This window comes from Loa loa (assembly GCF_000183805.2).
Source record: "Loa loa unplaced genomic scaffold supercont3.215, whole genome shotgun sequence".
Taxonomy (NCBI): Eukaryota; Metazoa; Nematoda; class Chromadorea; order Rhabditida; family Onchocercidae; genus Loa; species Loa loa.
Window position 1 is genome coordinate 62,315 of NW_018108395.1, and position 24,502 is coordinate 86,816.

The window sequence follows — 24,502 nt, forward strand, 5'->3', positions numbered from 1 at the left end:
TTGAAAAATTTTTCATATATTTATAAATGAAATCAATTAAAATATACATATATTTTTTGTAAGTTTTAAAATGCTTAATTGCATCTTCTTAATTAGAGGTATGCTAATTTCCATTTTTTACAAGCACCAATTTTTAATAATGATTTTCAAACTTCGGAAATATTCCCTTTTGGATATTTATGTTGATTTAAAAAAATATTTGTGTTAATTGTGCTAATTAATTAAAAATTATTCTTTCTCTTTTGTACATCCATCACTTTTATTTTTAATTACAACAATAATTGCATATAATATTTGAAATTTAATTATCGGCATATCTTACAATTAGTTATAAAGTCGAAAGAATACTTTGAAATTCCCTAATTATTTCTCATTCTTATTACTCAAATAGTAAGTAAATATATTAAATGATAACAATGGCTGTTTAATAAATTTTGAATTTCATTATGATGCAACATTTCAAATACTTCAAAAATATCTACTCGTCTTGAGTTTAAAATTTTCAACAATTATTCTTAATTAATTTTAATTAACAACACTTATTTCTTTAATAAGGATTAAATTTACTAATATATTTGATGTCTCATTACTATCACCATTTAATAGTTAAAAATTAGTTATTAAATTGTAATTATCAAATTTGAATCGCTTTCCTATCTTTCGTTATATTCAGTAAATTATTCGTTTTTGTCATTTTCATCCGGAATTTTTTCACGGATAACTTCACCGTATTGTTCTTCATCCTTCATTTCCTCCTTTTTTTCCCATTTTCCTCCTCCTATTACTGTCCTTTTTTAATTTCTTGTCTTTCTTTCAACCTATTACAACATAATGTTATCAAATCAATGAACAATACCGCACATTCAATTATCGTTATTACACTGAAACCTGAAATCATTTCTTATATTAATTTATTACTTTCATCTTTTTTTTACCATTAATTATTTTCTAATTACTTTCATACAATTATTGATTCATTAAATGTGAAAATATTTTGATAAATTAAACAAATTTTAATTTGGTAATATCTTTGAAAAGTTCAGAATTTACATATGTCCATTTTTGGTTTAGCAAAAAAAACATACTAGTCCACTAATTGGATATGTCTACTATTAGCCTAGCAAAAAAGAAATATTAGTCCATTAACTATATATACTTGATATATATGTTTAAGAAATACTAATCTAACTAATTATATCATATATTTCTAGTCTAGCAAACATAAAGTGTCACTCTATTAATTATGCAGATCAATTTTTAGCCTAGCGTCGAAGAAATATAGTCTAATAATTGTCTTGGAAAAGATGAATATTAAATTCATTAGTTGTATACGCCTACTGTATGTAATTAAGAAATATCAGTCGACTAATTATATCATCTAATTTTAGCCTAACAAAAAGGAAAGTATTAGTCTATTAATTATATATGTTAATTACTAGCCTACCTATAAAGAAATATCAAACCTATAATGATATGTATCTACTATTAGCCTAGTAAAGAGGGATGTATCAATCTATTAATTGCTGAAATTTTAAAAAATTTATTCCATAATAGGAGAGAAAAAGTATTCCTTACTATCATCTATTTATTATTTATTTATATTGTTATTGCACATATTAACTTCCAAAATTTAACATTTTTTATTGCATAACTAAAAAGAATTGAAATAATTGATATGATTTGCTTTTTTTTTTTACTTAAAATCCCATAAAATTTAATCTTTCTATCAATTTCATCTCATCAAGTTTTTTTCTTAATTTCTATTTAACGTTAATTGTCCGATTTCTGTCTTGTAGAAATTAAGTTCTTAGCTCTCTTAATTAATTACTGCAAAAATTGTTAAAGTCAGTTTTAATAATAGTTTTAATAATACTAGAAAAAAAACTGAAACTGATCTGATAATATTAAAAATTGCAAATTTTAAATTTGAAAATAAATAAATTAAACATACCCATCCATAAACCAAGATGGCCACCAACATCAGCTAATAAGTTGACAAGCTAAAATTATAATTTAATTAATTTTGCCGCTCATATAGAACATGTCAGAAGTCTAAAATTTATCGCAATTAATCGTAATGTTTATAAATTTTTTGATATTTTCTTTCGAAAAAAAAAATTTTTTTTATGCATTTATTAATCTAGCAATAATTTTTAGCAATTTAAAATAAATTATTAAATAAAATACAGAGTAAAGAGTATCGCAATTTTGTTAATGCAATAATTAAAATGTTGGTGAAAATTTGCATATACTTCATTAGCAATATGTTATATGAATTTAATTACTTATTAAACTAACACCATATGCTTCAGATTCTTTTAGTAATTCATAATTAAGCTGCTCGTAGTAAACTTCAACCATTGCTGCATTTTCTCTATAAAATTTCCTGCATTCTTCTTCATTCATATTTGGTTCACAATTTCCAAGCTAAAATTTATGTTCGAGAAAGAATATTAGTTAAAAATGATCGGCATTAATTAATATGCTAATTATAACAAATCACAATACTTCTACTTCTAATAAATTAATAATCACTACCGTATCACCTACAAAACTATCCACAGACATGCATAAGGGTTGCAAACTTTAAAAAAAAGCACTAAAAATAAATGAATAAAAGAAATATACTAAAGTTTACCGATTGTCGCAGCTGAAATATGATAATCAAATATATATTTTATTATTTTTTTTCAAACTAAATAATCCATGAGGATAAGTAAATGAGTAGATGAATTGAATATTATTAATTAAAAAAAATAGCTAAATTAAAACAAAGAATTATCGTCTTAATTTCATTAACTCAAAATTCCTGAAAATATATTTGTGAGTTTTTTCTTCAATATTAACGATGAGAAGAAGAAGAAAGAGAGAGAAAAAGAAAATTGAATAATTTTTACTTAATTAGTTTTATTATGAAGAAATAAAGCACAGTATATAGAGCATAATACGGTGTATGGAATATATTACGGTATATAGAATATAATATGGTATACAAAATATAATATCGATATAAATTATAATACGATTATATAGAATTTTAGAGTAATTGATGTGACGAAGTGAAAGAAAGTTTTAAATAGAAAGGTACAAAATGAAATTTCCAATAGTCTAGTCTTTTTTTTTTATTTATTTAACAATGATAATAAGTCATAACAACATTAAAAGGAATGTTTTGAAATTAAATTTTGCATTCAAAAATTCTTCTGAAATGCTTAGTTTCACAATTTAATGTCATTAATTGTAAAATACATTGAAGCGAATTTAAATTAACTCTTTAAAAATTTAAACAAATAATTAGGCTATGCACATTGGAGTGTTAATAATTTATCAGTGCTAATTATTAAAATAAATTGAACTCCTAAAATGTTATGCAAGTAAATGTTGTATAATATTTTGATGGGAATTAAATGTAATATTATGATGAGTAATTAAATATTATTTCATAAACGAAAACAAATTTTATTAATAATAGGATTATATGTGTACTGTAATATGATTATATTTGATTTGCATTTATTAAAAAATTTTTGTACATTATTTTGGCCTTACTAAACAATAAATTTATTTGTTTTAAAACGAAAATTTTAAGATTGATTTTAAGTTAAGAATTTTAGGCATATTTCCTTTTAATAAGGTGTTTGTTTTGTTTTGTTTTCGTTATTTTGTTTTGGTTTTTGTTTTTTATTTTTTTTCTATTTTTAAACTGTTTCTTTTGTTTATAATAAAAATTAAAAATTTCCTGGGTCAAAGGTTACAATGTCTTTCTTCTTAATATTTTTACTGGCAAAATTTAGTTTTTTTGGCAAATATATTCTTGTTTAGCCTTTGATCTTTTGTATGTATTTATTGTTTTATTTGTTATATATAATTATATGATATTATCTTTAGGTATGAGCCATTCATTTATTCTATTTTTAATTTTTATTTTTTATTTATATATTTAATTCTGATTATAATTTAATACACTTTGCATTGTTTCATATTTTTATATATAGTAGTTTAAAAAATAAAAAAGAATTTTTTTTTAATTAAAAAGTTTTTCTTGTAATACTAATTAAGGAAAGGAAATTACAGACATCGCTAGCACCGGATGGCCATTTAGAAGCAGAAAAGGTGACACCATAAATTTCATGTTCACATGATTGCTTGCATTGACAATTTGTAAGACTATCCATAATGTGATGAAAATCACCAATTTCAGCAATTGCTTGTTCTAAGCAATCTCCTATAAAATTAGACTAAATTGAATTTTAATATCGATTAAATTTAAAGCATATCTTAAAAATTTAAAGCATATCTTTTCATATTTTTATATACAGTATAAGAACTCGCGGAAAATCAAAAGGACAAATTTACGAAAATTTTTAATTATGGTCAAAGTTATTGTCAACAAATCAAACAAAACTTTGTAGTTAATTTAATTTGAATAATAAAATTAAATTAAAGCATAAAGCTAATTGTTTTAAAAGTATGCTCAAAAATATCGTTTTGCTTTGATTTTTTCTCAAAGTAATTCAATTCTTTAATTGAATTATGCAAAAATAATACGAATGATTTACTTGCTGTAGCATTAAAAGCGGAACAATGTGTTTTTCCTTTCGGAACCGGAAAACGAGGATCACCACAACCACATTTTTCTAGTAGTGCATTTTGAAAACAACTTCGATGACATCCCTGTCATTTACATTAAGATAAATATCCTTTTATAAAAGTTAAATGATGATAACAATAGCAAAGAATATGTTATTGATTGATTTTATATTTTTTTCAATTATTTCAGTGCCTAATAAAGTGTTTCTTATGATGAAATCGATAATTTAAGAAATAGCTTACTTCTGGATTATAATCGTAATCGCCATAAATGTAAAAACTTGAATTCATTTTCTTTTCTCGTTGACAATCACCATATGGTGCGGATAATCTTTTGACGACATGCTAGAAAATTGTTATTTTATTAAAACAAAAAGAGATTTCATTTTATTATTTATTTTATCATAAATTATTTTTGTTTTTTATAAGTTATTTTATTGTTTTGTTAGAATTATTATTTAATTAAAACGACATTTTATTATAAATACAACGAGAGAAATTGAAAATTTTTTAAGAAGAAATTTAAAAGAAATAAAAGACTTTTCAGATTTTAATCATCAATCTATTGAATGCCGAAATTTCAACATGAAAATTAAATTTCAAAAAAAAAAAATGAACCATTCACCTTTTTCAGGCCAAATGAAGAAGCAAAACCAACAGGTGCACTATAACCAAATGTATCCGGAAATGGAAAATCCGTTGGACTATGTACTGCTAATCGTATTCCAGAAGCTTCGGATGTTGCCATATAATCAGACGTATTAACAAATAAGAGTAATCGAATTCCTGTAATTAAAAGGAAATGAAAAAATTCATTTAAAAATTAAAAAGTTACTTACTATCAAAGGTTAATCATTGCAATCGTATTGTTGAAATAATTTTATTTGAATTGAATCTGAATTAATTTTATACCATAATGGTAAGCTATTTAAGTATCAATTGTACTAAAACGTTCGTTTTTTCTAATTAATACATTCTTTCCTAATTTTCCTAATTAGTCCAATCCAATTAAATAATTTTATATCAATGTATTGATGTAACAGAATAGTTATTACTAACCATACATTGGGCCAGCTTTACTGCTTGAATAATTATTATTTATATCCCAATTGAATGTATAACAATTTCCGAATGCTGGATCAACATGTAATTTAAAGTCAGCATCTATAATTTTATTCTTGTTATCAGGTTTTCTTAGCTTACGGTCATATTCTCTATCCGGTCCGGTTTTCTTGACTTACATCCATACCATTTAATACTTTTACCTTAAAAACCAGAGCGGAAAAAAAAACGAACAAAGATTGACACTTGTTAGTTTAATATTTAAAAATAAATTTCAATTTTATAAATTTCAACAAAATTTTCCAAGAATAAAGTTATTAAGTAAATATTACTAATATCACATTCCTTTCCATTGAATGAACACATTTGAATGAATTCTCGTTTAGATTGTGATAAAGCAATTCGTTGCATTTCCGATAATGCACTCATCGTAAAAATTAAATTTTCCTTAGCACGTGTCAACATTGCTACGCCATCTGTCATACCCTTTAATTAAAATTCATGATATGAAAAATCGTATAGTATTATAGAAATTACTGAAGCTAATTATTTCATTAATATTTCCCATCAAAAAGATATAATTATATTTTCAATGAACAAGTATTGTTCATTTTATTCATTATCACCATATCATGAAATAGACTTATTCACATAACTGATAAGGACATTTCAGAAGTTCCAGAAGTTTTAATTAAAATAAATGATATCGATTACTATGTGATATTTTAATTTTCGATCATAACAAATTTTTTTTGTCTCATTTTCATTTTTGTAACATTATTACAATCCGGATAATCAGTAATTTAGGAAATAGTGCGGAATTTAGTAGATAATCCTAATGATTCTTAATAAAAAATTAATGATCCGGAAAAATGCTAATGAATTAAGCAATCTTACCGTAAAACCCATTGCTTTAACAGTTTCTGGTGCAGTGACACGTGCTGATTGTTTTGGCGGTGTTGTCGTTGTTGTTGTTGTTGTTGTTGGTTTTTGGTTATTGTTGTTGAATAAAGTTTTGTAGCCCACAATTGCTTGACATCGTTAATTGTTCGAATACAGTGCGGTTTCTTGAGGAGAATGAAGTTGGGCTAATATATAACTAACCAAGTTTACATAGAATTCATTTTAATCTTAGCTAATTATCAGTATACTTCAACAGGTAAACAATAAAGTTGTCATTGTTTGAAAAATTCAACTTTTAATTTTTTTTTTTTTTACATATTAATTCATTTACAAAGCAAAAAGCTTAAAAGAAGAAATTATTCGACCTCTAATCTTTAGTCTTTGATCGTGTGAAAAGTTTAATTTAATAACTTTAACATATACACAATTCCTATTATAAATTAACCTATTCAAAATTTATTTACCTTATTTTTTGAACTTTTCCTTTTTCTCAATATTTTAGTAACAAGAAAAAGAGTACGAAATATTATTTTGGCTATTTAATTATATTTGATTATATTTACAGTAAAGTATTGGAAGTAAAATTTGTAAAATTAAGCTTTCTTACTTTATCATTTCCCGTAACAAAAATATCAGCAAGCAGAAATGATATTCCTTGATTATCCAATTTTCCGGAAAAGTTATCCATGCCGGATTTTTTTTTTGTTTTGTTTTTAAGAAAAAATATAATTTACATAATGGTTAATGTGATTATTCATTTAGCAAAACAAAAAAAGGAAAAAAATAAAGAAAGAAATCGTTAACATTAACGAAAAACAGGATTTTTGAATTTTGTTAGATTTCAAGCAGAAATAATTTTAATCCAGAAAAGATCAAATGATTAACTTTAAAAAGTATTCCATGGTGATATGAGGACACTTCAAATAGATCGATTCTAATAGAACTTTTTTTAATTTAAAATTTCTATGCAGAAAAAAAAAATGAAAAAACTACACTTTAATTTCTGGGTTTGATGCTTTTTGCCATATGGAATCAATTATTCTACTTTTAGCTATTTGATCGAAATAATCGAATTATTATTCTAATAATTATAAAATTTGAATTATTGCTAAGTTTAACAATATCATTAATAATGATTCTACTTTGTAATTTCCTTTCCTTTGCAATTTTTTAAAAATAGAATATATTTCTTTTTTAAAAAAAAAACTACCATACATGCATTTTTTAACTCATTTTTTGAATTTAACAAAATGAATTTTATATGCTAGGAAAAGCTAATTAATATCTTCCAAACTTGCAACATATTCCTTAAATATTTGAAATGATATTGCAATGTGATTGATCAAATTTTTCAAATATTAGAAATGATGCTTTAATTAATATTAATGATGAATTTTTCATCTTTTCAATAATTATAGATTTTTCTACAAACATCTTTTCAAGTGCTTCCTTATCTTTTGCTTTTATCAGTGTTATCAATGAATGAACTCATTTATCCCATACTTATATGCTTTCGAGAATGAAGATAATTACGGGATATAAAAAAGATGTGAATAGAACTGTTAATTCAAAATTACTAAAAAAAAAATTGATAACAAAAGAAAGAGAAAGAGAGAGAGAAAAAAAGAAAGAGGGAGTTATAGACATGCTTTAGATAATAATTGTTAAATGTCTGCAGTTTCAAAAGAAAATTTTTAAAGGAAAAAAAGTATTAGTGCCGGCAAAAACAAAAAAAAATGTTTCTTTTGAATAACAGGACGTGAATAAAGATTTCCTTATCATTCCGGAATTGCTTTCCAGAAATTAAGCAATAGCTATAGATAGAGCAATTAGCATATTGTATAGCTACAGATAAAACAATTAGCATATTGTTTAAATTAGAGTGGTAAAATATCGAAAAGAGACGATAACTGATCGATTCAAAAATGAATCCATAATGGTACTAATCAATACCAGGTAACAGTACACCTGAGAATTTCTTCCTAGTATGATTTAAAGTAATTCTATTCCAAGAATTTGTGACAGAATTTTTTGCTTCATCATTCTTGCAAAATTGGGTACCATAAATTATATGCTTTTGGCTATTTTTCACTTAATTATTTAGAAATGCACAGTTAATTAAATGTTAAAAAAGTGTCATATGATCGGACATTCTAATTAATTACATTAATTAAACGATAGTAGGCGATTAGCACATTTAGTTTAAACTTAAAATTTATGAATTTGAAAAAAAAAGTTGGAATGAGTAATATTTAAAAATCAAAGCTTACTGAATTAATGGTAAGATTACGGCACAAGCAAGGCCAATTAGCACTTGGAATTTGATCATCTTCTTTTGGCTCACAGAAACCAGTTTCAAAGCACACATGACATTCTTCTTGGTACCATATTCTAAAAACAATACTACATTCAGTCTAATCAATAATTTTTGAACTACGATTTAAACAAAAAAACAAAATTAAATTAATTAAATTTAAATAATCCAAAATATCGATAGATTTTATCTGTATCTGTAATTAATTATTCAATAAAGAGTAGTTTAAAAATACTAACGATATATTGAAACATGGCCATGCAATATCCATTTCATTATCATATGTACAAATGCATCTCTTATCAAGTGATGGTGGAATTGATTCAAACCGGATACATTCCATATCCGGTTTACCAATACATTTACAATGTGCTTCAATTGCTTCATATCGCATTGTCTCTACCTCAATATTCAACATAAATGATTAAATTTTGAATTACATTTGTTTCTTTTTTTTTTGCTATATAATATTACAATTTTATTGATAGTTATACAGTACTGAATAAGTTATTAGCATAATTAGTTGCTGAGTTAATTAATATCGAATAAATAATAAAATAGGAAGTAATGCAAATTAAATGAAATGTAATACTTAATTTTTTTTTTAAGATTTGAAATGTAATACTTAATACTTAATTTTTTTTTTACTTAAGTTAAAAGATTGTAAGAATTGGAACAAACAGTAGCAATATTAAAAAAATAAAAAAACAAAGGTGGGATGAACAAAAAAAAATCATATATTTTGTAGCAATTTATTGATGTTTTAAAAATATTCTAAAAATATTTTTTAAAATCTTTTAAAAATTGTTTTAAAAAAAATCAAGTGTTTCAAAAATTTCTAAAAAAAATCTTTTAACTAAAGTTTTTTAATTGTGATGAATTTCTTTTGAAGCTATCAAAAGGATTTTAATTATTATATCCTGTTTCACTTATAATTATTACATTCTTTTCAAGTATAATATATTCCGTGAAAAATTAAAAAATCATATTAATTATTAGAAACAAATTAGGGGTAAAGTGATTATCAATAAATGTTGAAATCATTACCACAATAGCTTTTTTCAAATTTGCTAAACTACAAATTAAAGGAAAAAAGGTAATTAAATTTGAATAATTTACCATCCTTAATAATTAAAATTGAATAACTTACCATCTTTAAGGAAAAGAAGTTAATTAAATTTGAATAACTTACCATCCGCTTGCTCCTTATTATTGTTGCAGTTTCATTATTTACATCTACAATTGTTTCAATGTCATCAATAGACGTTAATGTATTGGCAATAGTAGTACTGCTTGTCGTAGCAGTATCAATAGTTATTGTTGTAGTATCAGTAGTTGTTGTAATAGTAATGGTAGTAGTAGCAGTGTCGGTAACGAAATGGATATTAGATGTTGGAAATATTTCATCATTAATTTCATTTGCACTTTCATGATTTATATTTGATTGACTAATTGTATTGATATGATTATTACTTTTGAATAAATCATTTTGAAGATGTCGTTGTCGTCGTTTTACATTTTCCAAATAATTTATATTTAAATCATTTGTCATTTTGTTATCAAACAAATGTGACAAACGTCCCTTTTGCTTATTGGATTGTCTATGAATGATACCAATTGGTAATTGTTGCTTTATGCGACTTTTATCTCGGCGAAAAGATTTCGCATTTTCATAAACATCCATCTGTAAATTATTTAAAATTTTATACAATCAATAAGAAAAATTATTTGTTAGATCAAAGATTAGTTTCATGGATCAATTAACTTTTGATTTTGTTTTTCTTTTATTTTCTCTAAGGGATATCGCTTTTTTTTCTTTTTTTTAGCAACTAATTGATTAAAATATTAAGTTCGTTTTTGAAATTTTACCAAACAACAATTTATATTTAAAAAAAAAACTATTGTCGATGTAGGAATTGAAATTTATAACAAAAAAATAAACTCAATTTAGAACTAAGAGTTTTATTTTCATTTTAAACAAATATGAATTATTATAATTGAATGAGTAATCCCAAATTGTATAACTTATTTACTATTTATTTTAACATCGCTGTATATATAAATTTCATTTATACTTTTACTTGACAATTAGGAAAATGGACCTCAATTTATTAAGATAAAAATAAATAATATTATTGATTGATTCCAGTCATTAAGTTTAAAAATGTAAAAATGACGTGTTAGGTGTAACAAAATTGTTGTCGTAAAAGTACCTTAATTAGGACTAAAAAAGAAAACAGAAAAAAATTTCAGAAATAACAAAAATGAAATATTATCGATTTTTTTTCCCCAAAAAAAAAGTGTTAGTTACTTCTTTATATTTTTAGCAATATGCACAATTTATCTCAAAACTTTAATTTAAATTTTTGAATCAAAAAATTGGAAGTTTAATATATTGTAAGTTAATATGTTTTACCATTTTAACGGGAAATTTATCAAATATAAAAAATTACGTGAAACGATCGAATTTTTTTCAAACTTATACTTTGCTTTCTGTTATTTCTGATAGCTAAGCATAAAGCTCATTTGCAGCTTTATGCGCCTTAAATAATTAATTATTAATTAACTAACCGTATCCTTGACAGATGGTACTGATCGAACCAAACTTTTTTTATAGGGATTCAAATTACAAAATGTTACAGCAGGAAATTGTATATAATCAAATTTAAGCTAAAATAAATTTTTGCTTTCATTTTGAAGAAATAACTAAAAAATGAAAATAAAATAATGTTTGCAAAAAAGAAAATGAAGGTAGGATAGATGTTACTGTGTCGAAATGTTACTGTATCGAATCATACAGTATTTCACTTACCTCAATACTAGTAATTTTTTCATGACGATTAAATTTCATCACTAATTGATAAGCTTGTACAATAAGTATGATAAAGCACAAGATAATTCCAAATAACCATAATCGTGCAGTATATGCATTTCTAGCAATAAATATTCGTCGGACACCATGTGCTGTGGTATTTTCTGAGAAATTGCGAATTTTTCTAATAACCACATGATTACTTCCATCAATATTATCATCCGATTGATAATCATACGGTATTGGATGATTATCAAAATATGATTGATAATATAACTCATCAAATGGTCTTTTATATTTGCATGGTAACTTTGGTGGTTCAATATATTTCATACAACTACTCGAATAATCACCATTTCCTGATTCTGATGTTTCCATATATTCGCTGCAAATTATTCATTCAATTATTAAGAATAAATTATAATTCGAAACTGAAAAAAATAACAAAAATTAAAGACAAAATTTCAATTAATTTTATTTTCAGTTTAAATTAATAAACAGAAATTATCCAATCAGTTATTGCTATTTATTAAAAAATGAGTCATAATTTGAAATGAAATGATACTTAATCCCTAAAATTGTATCAAATGAAACGAGACAATCGATTAGTAAACAAAAATGCTATGTCATAAAATGTATAGTTGTATAAGAATGGGGAAAAAAAGAGACTGAAATAGTTTTCAATTCATTTTCTAAAAAAAAAAAAGTCTTCTTTGACAAATGTGTTGCATTGAAATGATAGCTATAATGCACTGAAACATGAAATGATACTTAATCCTTAAAATTGTGTCAAGTGAAACGTGACAATCAATATCACTGATAGTAAGACGAATAATGGAAAATAAAATAAAAAGAAATGAATTAAATTTCGACTAAAAAGTATTTTTTATTATTTTTATTTTCTTTTTTTTGCTTGATACAAATTGATTTTTTTTTTGTCGAAAAAGTAGTATCACAAAATTTTTTTTGGAAGCAGAAAATTACTACTAAATCTTATTAGTCCACAAGTACTATACTTGTAAGCATTGTATATGAGTACTACACAGTACATAAATACATAAGTATTCTACAGTACATAAATGCATAAACACTGTGAGTACTTAGGCACACTAATACACTAATATATACTAATAAACTAACATACTAATATACTAATAATATTAATATAATAATAATACAGTAATAATATACAATAATTTACTAATACATCAAGTACTGTAGGTACCCAATTACTTGTACTGTATATGCAGTTCTTTGATTTATAATTTGACAACCTTCTTCATTAATATTTTTCAAGTTGTCGTTATAGTTGTTAGACTTCGCAAATGAAGTTATGAGATAAATTATATGACAACGAACATTTACAATTTTTTCATTTGATTAAAATGTACCAAATTTTATGAAAATGTAATTTTATTTCGTTGATAATTTGAAATGCAATAATAAAATAAATCTTAATATTTTTATTGAAATGAATGAATTTGAAAATGTTTATGCATAACTTGTCAAAATTGTGGTCAATCAAAGTATAACTTACAGTAGCTAATGTTTATCCTATGACTCTTACAAATTATTTAATCATTTTTTTGGTGTAATTCTGAAAAATAATATTTGAAGTGAAAGAATAAGCAAAAAAAATTTAGTGATATACTTCAAATGAATTGAAATTTTGACAAAAAATAATTAATAAAATTATCCGTTAACTTATGTCGAAATTAAAAAATTATCACTGATAATTTTGTCAATTATAGCAACAAAAAGATATAATAAAAAGAATAATATCAAATTTTTTAAGTAAAAAAATAAATACTTATATTTATTAGTACATTTAGAAATAAAAGCCAAAATAATTCTCGCTTATTTCCATAGAATTCTCATATCATCTATCAAATCAATAAGAAAATCTTATATCATTTACAAAATCAATAAGTACTCAAATTCCAAAAAACTGCCTATAGTAAAATAGATGAAAAAAGAAAGTTACATATGTATATATTGGTGATATTATCATTATCATCTATGATTATCATTAAAAATTCCAATGGGACAAGTAAATTTATTTATATCAAATTTCAAAGAACAATTTATTGGTACTGTTAACTTCGATTGTTTGATAATATCATAACAAAGAAGAACAAAAGCTATTCATTATATTAAAAAAAAGAAAAAACCTTTAATATTGAAAGAAAAAAAACAAAAAATTGTAATTTTTGTTAAATCAAAAGAAAAAAAGATGAAAAATTCATTTTACTTCAATAATGTCCTCAGTTTTGGCAGAAATTTTGTATAAAATTGAAACAGATGGCTAAAAGCTGTGATAAAAATAATCATCGAAGAAATAAAATAAAAAAAAAAAAAACTACAATGAAACATTTACTAACCACTGTTGATATGAAAGATTATCATTATTGTTTGGTTGATAATCATTGTTATCATTATCGTTATCAGATCGATCTGTTGCTGGATAAATTTGTGACGACGATCTTGAATGAGATTGTGCTTGTTGGATGGTAGATCGTGAAGATGCTGTCATGAAGAGAGCATTGGATACTTGACGTTGTAATCGTGACATCGTATGAAGACGATGACGATGATGACAATGTTGATAATGATGTTGATGATGTTGATGTTGATGATGATTTTTTTTTGGATGGGATGAATTTATTGCTGACATTATCCCTTTCGATTATATTTATTTCAAAGTTATTGTTATTAACCGGTTAAAAAAGAAAAAGAAACGAGAATACGGTATTTATTGATAAAATAATATTGTTATTGTTGTAAATTTGTTTCGGTTACATAAACAATAAGATTTGCTGATAACAGAATATCATGCGTAAAAGATTGATAGTATAAATAGTAGTGAATAGCGTAAGATTACGGTAGCGTTATACGTTGCATAACACATTGTCATATGCCAATGATTTTTACGGCACAATAATTTTTGAAAACAGCTGAAAATCAAAAAAAAAGAAAAAAACGATAAAAAAACAGAAAAAATTTACGTGACAACATAAGATAAGATCACTGATAAAATCATCAAATCATTTGATAAGATAAGATCATTAATAAGGTAAATAATTAGGTTATGATATTTTGACAATAAAATAAATACAGTAACTTATGTCAAATTGGAAGATTGATACTAGTGTACCATAAGACACGAAACAAATTTTTGGTTAAAAAGTAATTAATATCTCTCACGAATAAGAGTCTTATGAATAGGCTCTTACGAATAAAATCTGTTAATTACTTATTAATTGATTTCATCTCAAGATAACTGCAAATCCTTGGCCAAAATAAATAAAGGTTAATTTTTTATCCTGTAATATTTTGCAAAACATTTTTCTTCTTACTTTGTTTTATGAAATTCTAACTTCAATTAAGCTAAGGTAGCCAAGCTAATATTGTATATTGTTTTAAGTAATAGGCACAAATGAACTCTTTAAGATAAGTAATTAATCTGAATAGTCTATTCATTTCTATTCATTTCGATGAATGGACAAATTATTTAATCAAACAAGTAATGAAAACAATGAAATAGTTTTTTTCCTTATAATCATAAAGAAAATCATTAAAATAATAAAAAATTTCAAATTGAAATATCAATCCTTTTTTTCAAAAGCAAAATTTATTGAAACACTTAGAGGAAAACAAGGAAAGAAAAAGTAATATGATAATTAAAAAAATATCATTGAAATAAAGGAATTGAAATTTGAACTTGAATTAATGTCCTGGTTTCTGGAAGTGGTACACTCATAAAATAAATGTCATTTGGATGTTATTACAAATAAATGGAACCGGGCAAATTTTCCACTTTATTTCACCTTTACTTTTTAGTATATATTTTAGCAAATTACTTTTTTTTTTTTGATTCTATGAAAAGCACAAAACTTTGGCTTATTATGCATGAAAAATTTTTCATTTAAATAAAACAATGAATTATTAAAGAAAAAAAATTGAAAGCTTTTCACTTAGATGGAATAAAAATGAATGGTAAATAGGTGACACTTTTATTTTCTCTTATGATCTTTTAATTCATTTCTATTTGATTCAGTTTTTATCATTGATAAACATTCATTATCTATGATATGATAACGATAACAGAAACTTCATTTGTTATATATAATTAGAAATTATAAAAACTGGCATATTTTAGCTTTGTAATAACAATGCTTATTTGGAGCATTTCAAGAATTATTGTAAAACAATGCAATATATCTCTCGAGTGTTTTCGATAAGCAAGTAAACCGGATCCGGTGAGCTAATTGGCATAATTATATGATTGAAGAAAATGCTTGATTGATAATACTTTCTTAATATTAGACAAAAATACTCTAAACATACAAAGTGATAATATTTTTTATAAACTTTATTACAATAAGAGCATGCAATAACTCATATCATTCGAAAATCATAACAACTGATAACTCAAGAAAAATCCTAAAACTATAGTGATAATTTGAAATAATTAATATACTTGAATTGGACTTGAGATAGACATTAAATTAGCCAAAAATGCTCCGAGAAAATTAAGCAGTAATGCATAAAATATGAGCTAAGCCATATTATTTGGCAAGAAAATGTCATCGCAAAATTCAATTTTAGGTATTATACTTTCTTCCCATCCAACCTTTTTATTATTAATAATTTCATTATTATGAATCGTTCCTGTCCTTTTCCTTCTAACTTTGAACTTTTTTCTTCTATTTTTAAAATTCAAACAAAATCAAAAGTAAATTCAATCTTATTCTAAAATATTATTCGAAATTTTTTTTCCTCATAAATATCGAAAGATTATTCTGTTACAAAGGTTCGAATTCATTTTGTTTACTTCTTTTGGGGATAGAAAATTTTCCAACAAATCTTAATTATGATTATCACCAAAGTTATTTAATTATTAGTGATTGCTTAGCTTAACACTATAGAATAATTTTGTGAAAAAGCTTAGTGTCACAATAATAGTGAAATTGATGACAACTCTATTATCAGTTGAAAAAAGAATGACAAGTTATTAAAATTTATTGCTTAAAAAAATTTCCAATCCATTTTCTTATTTTATGTAAAGGTTTACTTAGCTAAACGATTTCGCAGTAATTTAATAAATTTAGCAAAAAAATAATAAAAGGAAAAAAGCTATAATTTAGTGAAAAAAAACAGCTGAGTAATTTAGTAAATTCATATGGATAAATAATGAGAGTGAAAATACTTTCAAATTAAAAAAATAAGAAAAGTTTAGGAAATTTTCATAATAAGGAAGAACTTTTGGAGCAATTTCAAGTCTTTCTTCTCAAATTTTATTCATTTTTTTTAAAGTTTGAATTACTGTATTTCGGAATTTTTTGAAATTATACTTTCATTGAATTATATTATTCCGAGCTATTTTTTAAACTTGAACTTATTTAATTTCAAATTTCGCTGAATTTTTTTTTTAATTAGATTATTCTATTTTGACTGGTTTTCTTTTTAACTTGAAGTTATTCGATTTCAAACTTCGTTGAATGCATTTATTAGATTATTCTATTTTGAGTTGTTTTTTCCTTTTTTTTATCTTGAACTCATTCAATTTCAAACTTCATTGAATGTATTTATTTATACAAACTAATTTTATCACATTTTTTAACACCATATTATCACTCATCCACTTGTTTCATTACAAATATAAATGTTTTAACAAAAGATAATTTAAACTGTAAAGAAACTTTATAAGTTTATGCTTCAATTGATAAGCGGCTTTAAAATTAAGCTCCAAATGATAAACAATGATAAACAAGTAAATCATTCGTTGCCAAGCATAAATACATCGTTGCAAATTCATGAAGGTTAGAAAAAATTAATTAACATTCCCTTGTGAAAAATAATGGAAGCTTTTAAAATTATGGATAAATTTTGTGCAAAATGAAAAATAATCCGATAAAATTTTCAAATTTTCCGGTGGAATTTCATGATAATATGAGAATTGCTAAATTTCAGTTCGTAAAAAATGACGCATCCTCTTGAAATTATCATAAAAGCAAATCTAACATGAAACAAAAATTGAAATTTTTAACAAAAAGAAAAAACAAGTTTGTAATTTGAAATCTAATTTTTGCTTCAATTTGTTTTTTTAAAAAAAATTTTCCAACTTTATTGTTGCAATCCCTGAATAATTCCCGAGTGGATTAATCCATGTTATACAATCAGTGCTACTTAAAAGATGATAAAAATGATAAGCATTTCTTTTGATAAAAACACCATGATGAACGATAAAATGAGAAGTACGGTAAGAATATGCATAACTTATCCAATACATACTTTTCACTTTTTTTTTTTTAAATATGCGAAGTAAACATTTGTTAAGTTGATTCAAGGCATAAGCTATCATAATTAATTGGAAAACTATTACTATCTTCTACGGCAAATTCCGGAATACCATCACAAAAAATCCCAGAAAATATATTCAGTGGAAAATTCCGGAATATCTTCCATGGAGAATTCCAGAAAATATTGTCTATGGAAGATTCCAGAAATGTCGTCAAAAAAAATGAGATATTCTATATAAAACATTGCGACAGCAACTTTTATTCCAGGCAAAAAAATTGAAATTTTTAACCAACAAACAAGTTTTTAATTTCGAGTCAAATTTTTTTCCCAATTCATTATTTTAAAAATTTTAAATTTCATTGTTGTGATTCTCGAATGAATCAATTCTTGCTATATTATCAGTGTTGTTTAGAAGGTGATAAGAATGATATGGATTTTTTTTTTTGACAAAGTAATAATAATGAATAATTTTATTCAGTTTAAAGATTACCTGTTTAGATTGCTCTTCTTATTAATCAACCCATACGATCTTTCCCTCCCTCTTTTCTCTCCCTCTCTTTTTTTCTTCTACTCTCTCTCTTTCCATTTTTTCCCTTCTTTCAGATATGAAATTTTTGGTAATAAAAAGGAAAATTTTTGACGTTCTATTTGTTTTGTAAAATAAAACTGCCATTAATGTTACTGTAAAAAGTAAATTAAAAATACAAATAATTTGGCATATTTCATCCTTCAACACTAAATGATTTCGGCACTTTTACTTTTTACCTAATTAATTAGCAATTAATAATATTAATAATAAAACTGAATTAATTTAAATTTTATTCAGATAAGCAACAAACATCTATTCAAATGAGTAATTCATAAAAATTAATCTAAAACAACAATAATTGAATAAAGTGTAGCAGAAAAAAAAAACAATTGAAGAATTATAATTATAGACGTTGTTTTTTTATTCAATTTATTCATTTCATCAAAAATAATTTTGATAATGATTATTTGATAATTGTTTAATTGCAGATGAATTTAAATACTAGAAATGAATCGAAATCAAATAGGTGGATACCATATGTACAACTAATTTAGGCGACCAAACAATTATAAAATTTAAAAATGCAAGTTAAATAGCCTGAAATAGCCTAAAAATAGTAATATTAATCAAAGTTGAATGGTATAAATGTGCACTGTGGGAAAAAAAAAAACATTTTAAATTGAAATTAAATGGGCCGAAACGAAGGATGAATAAAATTGAAATTAAATGCATCGAATGGAAGTAAATTTAATTAAATGAACTTGACAAAAAAAAGCGATCAAATTAGAATAGTAATGCGAAATATTTGGCAATAAAAATGGCAATGTTTTTCCGCTTTTAATCTTTTAAATTTCTTTGATTTAATTTCAAATTTCATTTGAAATTAAATTCTTATCTTTTACTCATTTTGGTCGTATTGAGAGGAAATATTGAATTTTTAATTCGCCAAATTTAACACTAAAATAAAATTATAATTGCAACTGAAATTTAATACAAATAGGCTAAGCTCAGCTTTATATATTTAAGGATAAATTTTGGGTGCAAAGTTAAATTCATTAAAATAATTGCAAACTTTAAAAAAAGGGTAACATGGATTAATTTCTAAAAAAATTATCATTGATAATTGCAAAAATAAAGTTTAGAAATGATTAAAGTAATGGGAGAGGAAACAAAAGTTAAAAGTTTATATGTTCATTTCCCATCTTTTCATAAAAAACATTTGGATAAGTTATGAATTTATACTAAAATGAGCTTAGCAGTTTCTAGACTCAAGTGAATAAGACAGTCCCTGGGGCCTAAACCAAATGTGCATAGCAATTTCTCTAGGCCTAAATTCCGTTTTATCTACTGCACTGTCTAAGTTTACATCAATTAAAATTATGTAAAAAATGTTAACACATAACAAATACAAGTTATGTTCTCAGTGTGTAATTCAGTCTGTCACAACAATTTCTTTTTTCTGTCATTTTATAAACGGAAAGATAACGTATTATCCGGTTTTCCTACTTACCTTCTAATACGTATTCCGGTTCATTGATTTTTTTTCCTTTTAATTGTTCCTGTAATGTGTGTATTCAAATAAACAGTTGTTTGCTGTGCTTATAAATAAATTTTTTGTATGCACACATACTTATCTGTTCGCTTATTATCTTCATCTTTTTTTTTTCCGGAAGATAGTAAAAGTTATATTAACACCTCGGCATTTCATGTATTCTGTAAGGTTAGCTTTTTTGAAAAAAAAAAAACCTGAATTGTTGAAGTTGTACTGAAGTCATTACCTACTGATATTTTCCGATTCCTTTATCCTTTCAAGGCAGCTATAAGTATCTCTTTAATTCTGTACGCGGAAAATACGTACACTTTCAAACAAACACTAAATGAGAAATTATGCCTTAAAAGATTGATCAAGATTTAAGAGAATTTTGCATTAAAATGGGACAATCCGGAATTCTGCATAAAAAAGGGATTATCCCGAATCCTAAATTAAAATAATCATACCATTATCCATAATTAAGGTTACCGGAAATCTAAAAAAAAAAGAAAAAGCGGGAAAATTATTCATGTAATGCAAGGAATACCACAAAAAATACTTCCATAATGATTATTATTAAAAAGAAAAGCAACAAATCTTAAAATTAAACTATAATTTGTTCTTTTAGAACATTATCACTGTAAAGACAAATGATAAGAGATAGCGTTAACGCTCGAACTTATCAGCCTTTTGTATTTTTGCTTTTTTCATTCACTTCCGACGAAATGTATTCTATGAGATATAACAATATGAATAAATCCTTCACGTATGATAATTTCAATCATAAAATCTGACAGAAAAAAAAATGAAGTAATTTGAAAAGTATTTGATAACGAAACAATTTTGCATGCAAATGGTCTTACTTAGAGAAATTACACAATATATTATATTCCTTATGCTTCATATTCAAAAATTAAAAAACTTGACAACTTTTTTTTTAAAGGATGAGAGATACCTAATTTTGCAGATTACATCTATTCACACAAAGGATTTTAGTTACTTGCGCAATAAAGAAACACTAAACTGATTAATGTGATTATATTTAACTTAAAATCATTTCCATAAATTACGCATTTACTCTTAGACCATGCGTAACGCAATACTTACATTATTCTTCCGCCGCTGCGGAACATTGATCGTTAATTGTTCGCTGAGGGTGCAAAAGCTTAGATCGAGAATACGATTTTATACATATTTGAAGCACTGATGAACATTTCTCTTTTAGAATTTCCAAAAATATTCATTTTAATAATTTGATGATATTCGGACGATAAATTTTCCACTCATAAAGCTATCGATATGTTAGAAAATTCCAACTTAATGATATCATATCAACAAATGGACTATACTGCACGGATAAAAGGGCTATATCTCACCAACAAATGGACTATCTCTTGAGATCAACAACAATAATGCCGAAAATAATGCGAGCATTTTACTGCCTTTGGTTAACTGCCGGAATTTTACGACAGAAATCGTTTGGATTTTTTTTTAAATGCATACAAATATGCTGTTGAATCATTTGTGTTATGCATTATAATTAAAATTTGTTATTAACAATTGGTTTTTCAGATATTAAAATAAAAAAACAATTAAAAAACGAATGAAAAAGGACAACTGGAAGTGGCAAATAATTGAATTTAATAATAAATGTCCTAAAATTTCAAGTATAACGATGAAAACAAAAATGAATTTTATTGGATTGAATAATCATAATGAATTCAATTATTTCAAGAAGCATTTAAATTTTTTGAATAAAGTTAAAAAAAAACAGGAAGAAAAGAGCTGAATAACTTATCTCTTCGTAATTGTAAAAGAAAAATGTGAATTGTTGTAAAGTAATAATTTATCTTTGTAATTTTTATTTTTTTATTTTATTTTATTTTTTTTAAATTACGACAATTTTGAAAAGAAAATTTATCTTTACTGTGTTGTTCGATGATAATTTACATTTCAAACGAAAATTTATTGTAATTATCATCTGTTGAAATTTAAAGTGTAAAAATAGATAAAGAATTTAAACAATTCTTGTCTTTTGTTTAATTCCATAAAAAAAAATTCAAAAATTTATGTTTGTAAATTTAAAAAATTTAAAAAGTTTCTCTCTCCATAGCAATTATTTTCGAGTAATTTCCTTTCTAATTTCAACACGACTAATTCATATCACACTTTTTCGAAATTTAATTAATTTTTTTAATTCACCGAATTTTAAATTTCAAATACAATTATAAGGCACCAATTGTATGCTTACAACCTATTTTTTTATTTACAATTACTTCTCAATTGCTTGGAAATCAAATGAATGAAATTGAAATGAGAAATTTGATTGTCGTCAATTTTTGTAACCAATTAAATTCTATTTTTAATATAGCAAAATTAAAAAATCATTGCTTCAGAAGAGATACAACCGGTATCAAGTTGGTCCACGTGAGAAGGTCACGCACTGGATGACATATTGTTTTATATTTTCTAAATATTATAAAAATAATGAATTTATTGTATTGAAACTTTTAATCTTTTAGATTACAAATTCTATTTTTATTTCATATTTTCAATATTATTATCTTGAAGTAATAGAATGAAAGAATGTAAAAAAGTGCAAAAAGATAGCTAAATGCAATGCTCTTTAAATTTATACAAAAAAAAAGTAAAATAAAAAAAACTTTAAGCAAGCAGTTGTCGAAATTATAATTTTAAAAAACGTGAAAAATTGCTGGTATCCTTTGTCGGAACCTTAAAAGTTTCTTTTCGCTTTTTTTTTAAAAAAAATTCATAAAACATATTCATCAATTATTTGATTGTTTGAGATAAGGAATGATGATAATATTTCAACGGTAAAATAGAAAACATTTAAAGAATTAAAAAGGGTCATTTCAGAGCTAATCCTTTTAATACTTTTAACTAATCGATTAAACATAATGAATTTGAAAAATTACTTAAAAAAATTCGATTGAGGATGAAATTTTCAATTGTTTACTTCTGTAAAATTATTAGTTGATTTTGTAGATGAGAAATATTATTTTAGAAATATTTGTGTTACAATTTCTTATTGTTGTTGCATCGCTTATTTGTACCATAATTAAATTTGTTAATAAATAAAAAACTAAAAAGTCCAGTTTAAATTGAAAGATGAAAAATAGCTTAATGAAATAATTTGAATGTTTAACAAATAACATGATGCATTATTTTACATTCTTTCAAATTAATTTTTCCAGAAAAAGAAATAAAAGAAACAAATAAAATTATTTAATCAAAAATACTTTTTAATTTTTGTTATAACAACGAAAAATTGTTATCGTTAATTTTAATTTTATTTTGAAATTCTAAATACATTTCGAAATTTTGTGTAAAAATAAAAGAGATAAAAATAATAGGAATAGAAATGTCTTAATTTTTAAACATAATAAAATAGAAAATCATGCTATGTAATATACTTTTATCCAATCTTACGCTATATTTTAAATTACATTGTAAAAATATTCGAAATTCAAAGGGAACACTTCAAATTGCTTCTTAGAATTTTATCTATTTTATGTTTATCACTCAAAAAAGTGATATCCACTCTTAACATATCTTTTGCTAAAGTTGCAAAATTTCTCTCAACTAACTCATATTTTTGCTCAGTCAGAATTGTGATGGAATAGTTTGAAACAAATAAAATTCAAAATTTGTCCAATGGTAAATTGATAAATTATCAATCTAATCAATCGCAATAATGGAATAGATATAAGATTATGATGAGTCCGAGCATAGAAATAGCTTATAATTAGTATCAATGTAATATGCAAAACAAAAAAAAGAAAACAATATCCTGTCTAATTAACTTAAAATTTAAAACTATCTCAGTCAATCCATTACTGTTCAAAATCAATATACTATTCGGTTCCTTTAACATATAACCGTAATGTTTCATGATTCTAAAATCTGGATTGTTCCAGAATGTTCCAGAATTTGCATTTGCAATTTGCCAAAATGCAGCCATTTCTGAAAGTTAACCCTTAAACAATTTAAGATGAATGATAGGATCGTTCGTAGGGAAAGTTACAAATATGGAAATATGTGCCTTAAATTATTAAATAGATATTCGTCGTCTTCTGTTACATTAGCCTAAGCCTCATTTTATATATTGAAATTTGTCTTTGAATATGTTCCATTTTAGATCATTTTTTATCACAAAACAACTGCTATATGTTTCAAATTTCTGAAATTTTTTTCTGTTTCATCTTGCTTTAAAAACAAAAATTTAAATTCCTTAACAGATGTCATTGTAAATTATAACTTCCCTAAGCCTATTTGATATTTTATTTTAGTAATTACAAAAGAAAAAGAAAAATGAAATATCAAAAACTTGTAATTAAGAACTTGAAGGAAATGCACTTTGGTAAATGCAAAAGAGAAATGTGCAGAAAATAATCTCCCCTCTCTCTCTCTCTCTCCTCCTCTCTCTCTTCTCTCTCT

At 24.3% G+C, this 24,502-nt stretch overlaps 4 protein-coding genes across 4 annotated transcripts; all 4 read right to left on the reverse strand.

Annotated features, from left to right (window-relative positions):
- Positions 1-781: 781 nt before the first annotated feature.
- On the reverse strand, positions 782-6,135 carry LOAG_03748 (hypothetical protein; the record flags this gene model as incomplete). Its single annotated transcript, XM_003139285.1, has 9 exons — positions 782-888; positions 1,952-2,000; positions 2,299-2,427; positions 4,077-4,225; positions 4,560-4,674; positions 4,834-4,935; positions 5,216-5,376; positions 5,650-5,754; positions 5,985-6,135. 9 exons carry the CDS (start codon positions 6,133-6,135, stop codon positions 782-784), a joined length of 1,068 nt encoding a protein of 355 aa, XP_003139333.1.
- A 2,672-nt stretch (positions 6,136-8,807) lies between these two features.
- On the reverse strand, positions 8,808-12,059 carry LOAG_03749 (hypothetical protein; the record flags this gene model as incomplete). Its single annotated transcript, XM_003139286.1, has 5 exons — positions 8,808-8,946; positions 9,109-9,272; positions 10,062-10,553; positions 11,441-11,539; positions 11,682-12,059. 5 exons carry the CDS (start codon positions 12,057-12,059, stop codon positions 8,808-8,810), a joined length of 1,272 nt encoding a protein of 423 aa, XP_003139334.1.
- Positions 12,060-14,040: 1,981 nt separating this feature from the next.
- On the reverse strand, positions 14,041-14,355 carry LOAG_03750 (hypothetical protein; the record flags this gene model as incomplete). The annotated part of the gene is made up of 1 exon (XM_003139287.1): positions 14,041-14,355. The coding sequence occupies one exon, from the start codon at positions 14,353-14,355 to the stop codon at positions 14,041-14,043; it is 315 nt and encodes a 104-aa protein (XP_003139335.1).
- Positions 14,356-14,608: 253 nt separating this feature from the next.
- On the reverse strand, positions 14,609-24,026 carry LOAG_03751 (hypothetical protein; the record flags this gene model as incomplete). The annotated part of the gene is made up of 7 exons (XM_003139288.1): positions 14,609-14,635; positions 15,933-15,996; positions 18,626-18,665; positions 20,024-20,072; positions 22,450-22,513; positions 22,747-22,777; positions 23,921-24,026. 7 exons carry the CDS (start codon positions 24,024-24,026, stop codon positions 14,609-14,611), a joined length of 381 nt encoding a protein of 126 aa, XP_003139336.1.
- Positions 24,027-24,502: the final 476 nt, after the last annotated feature.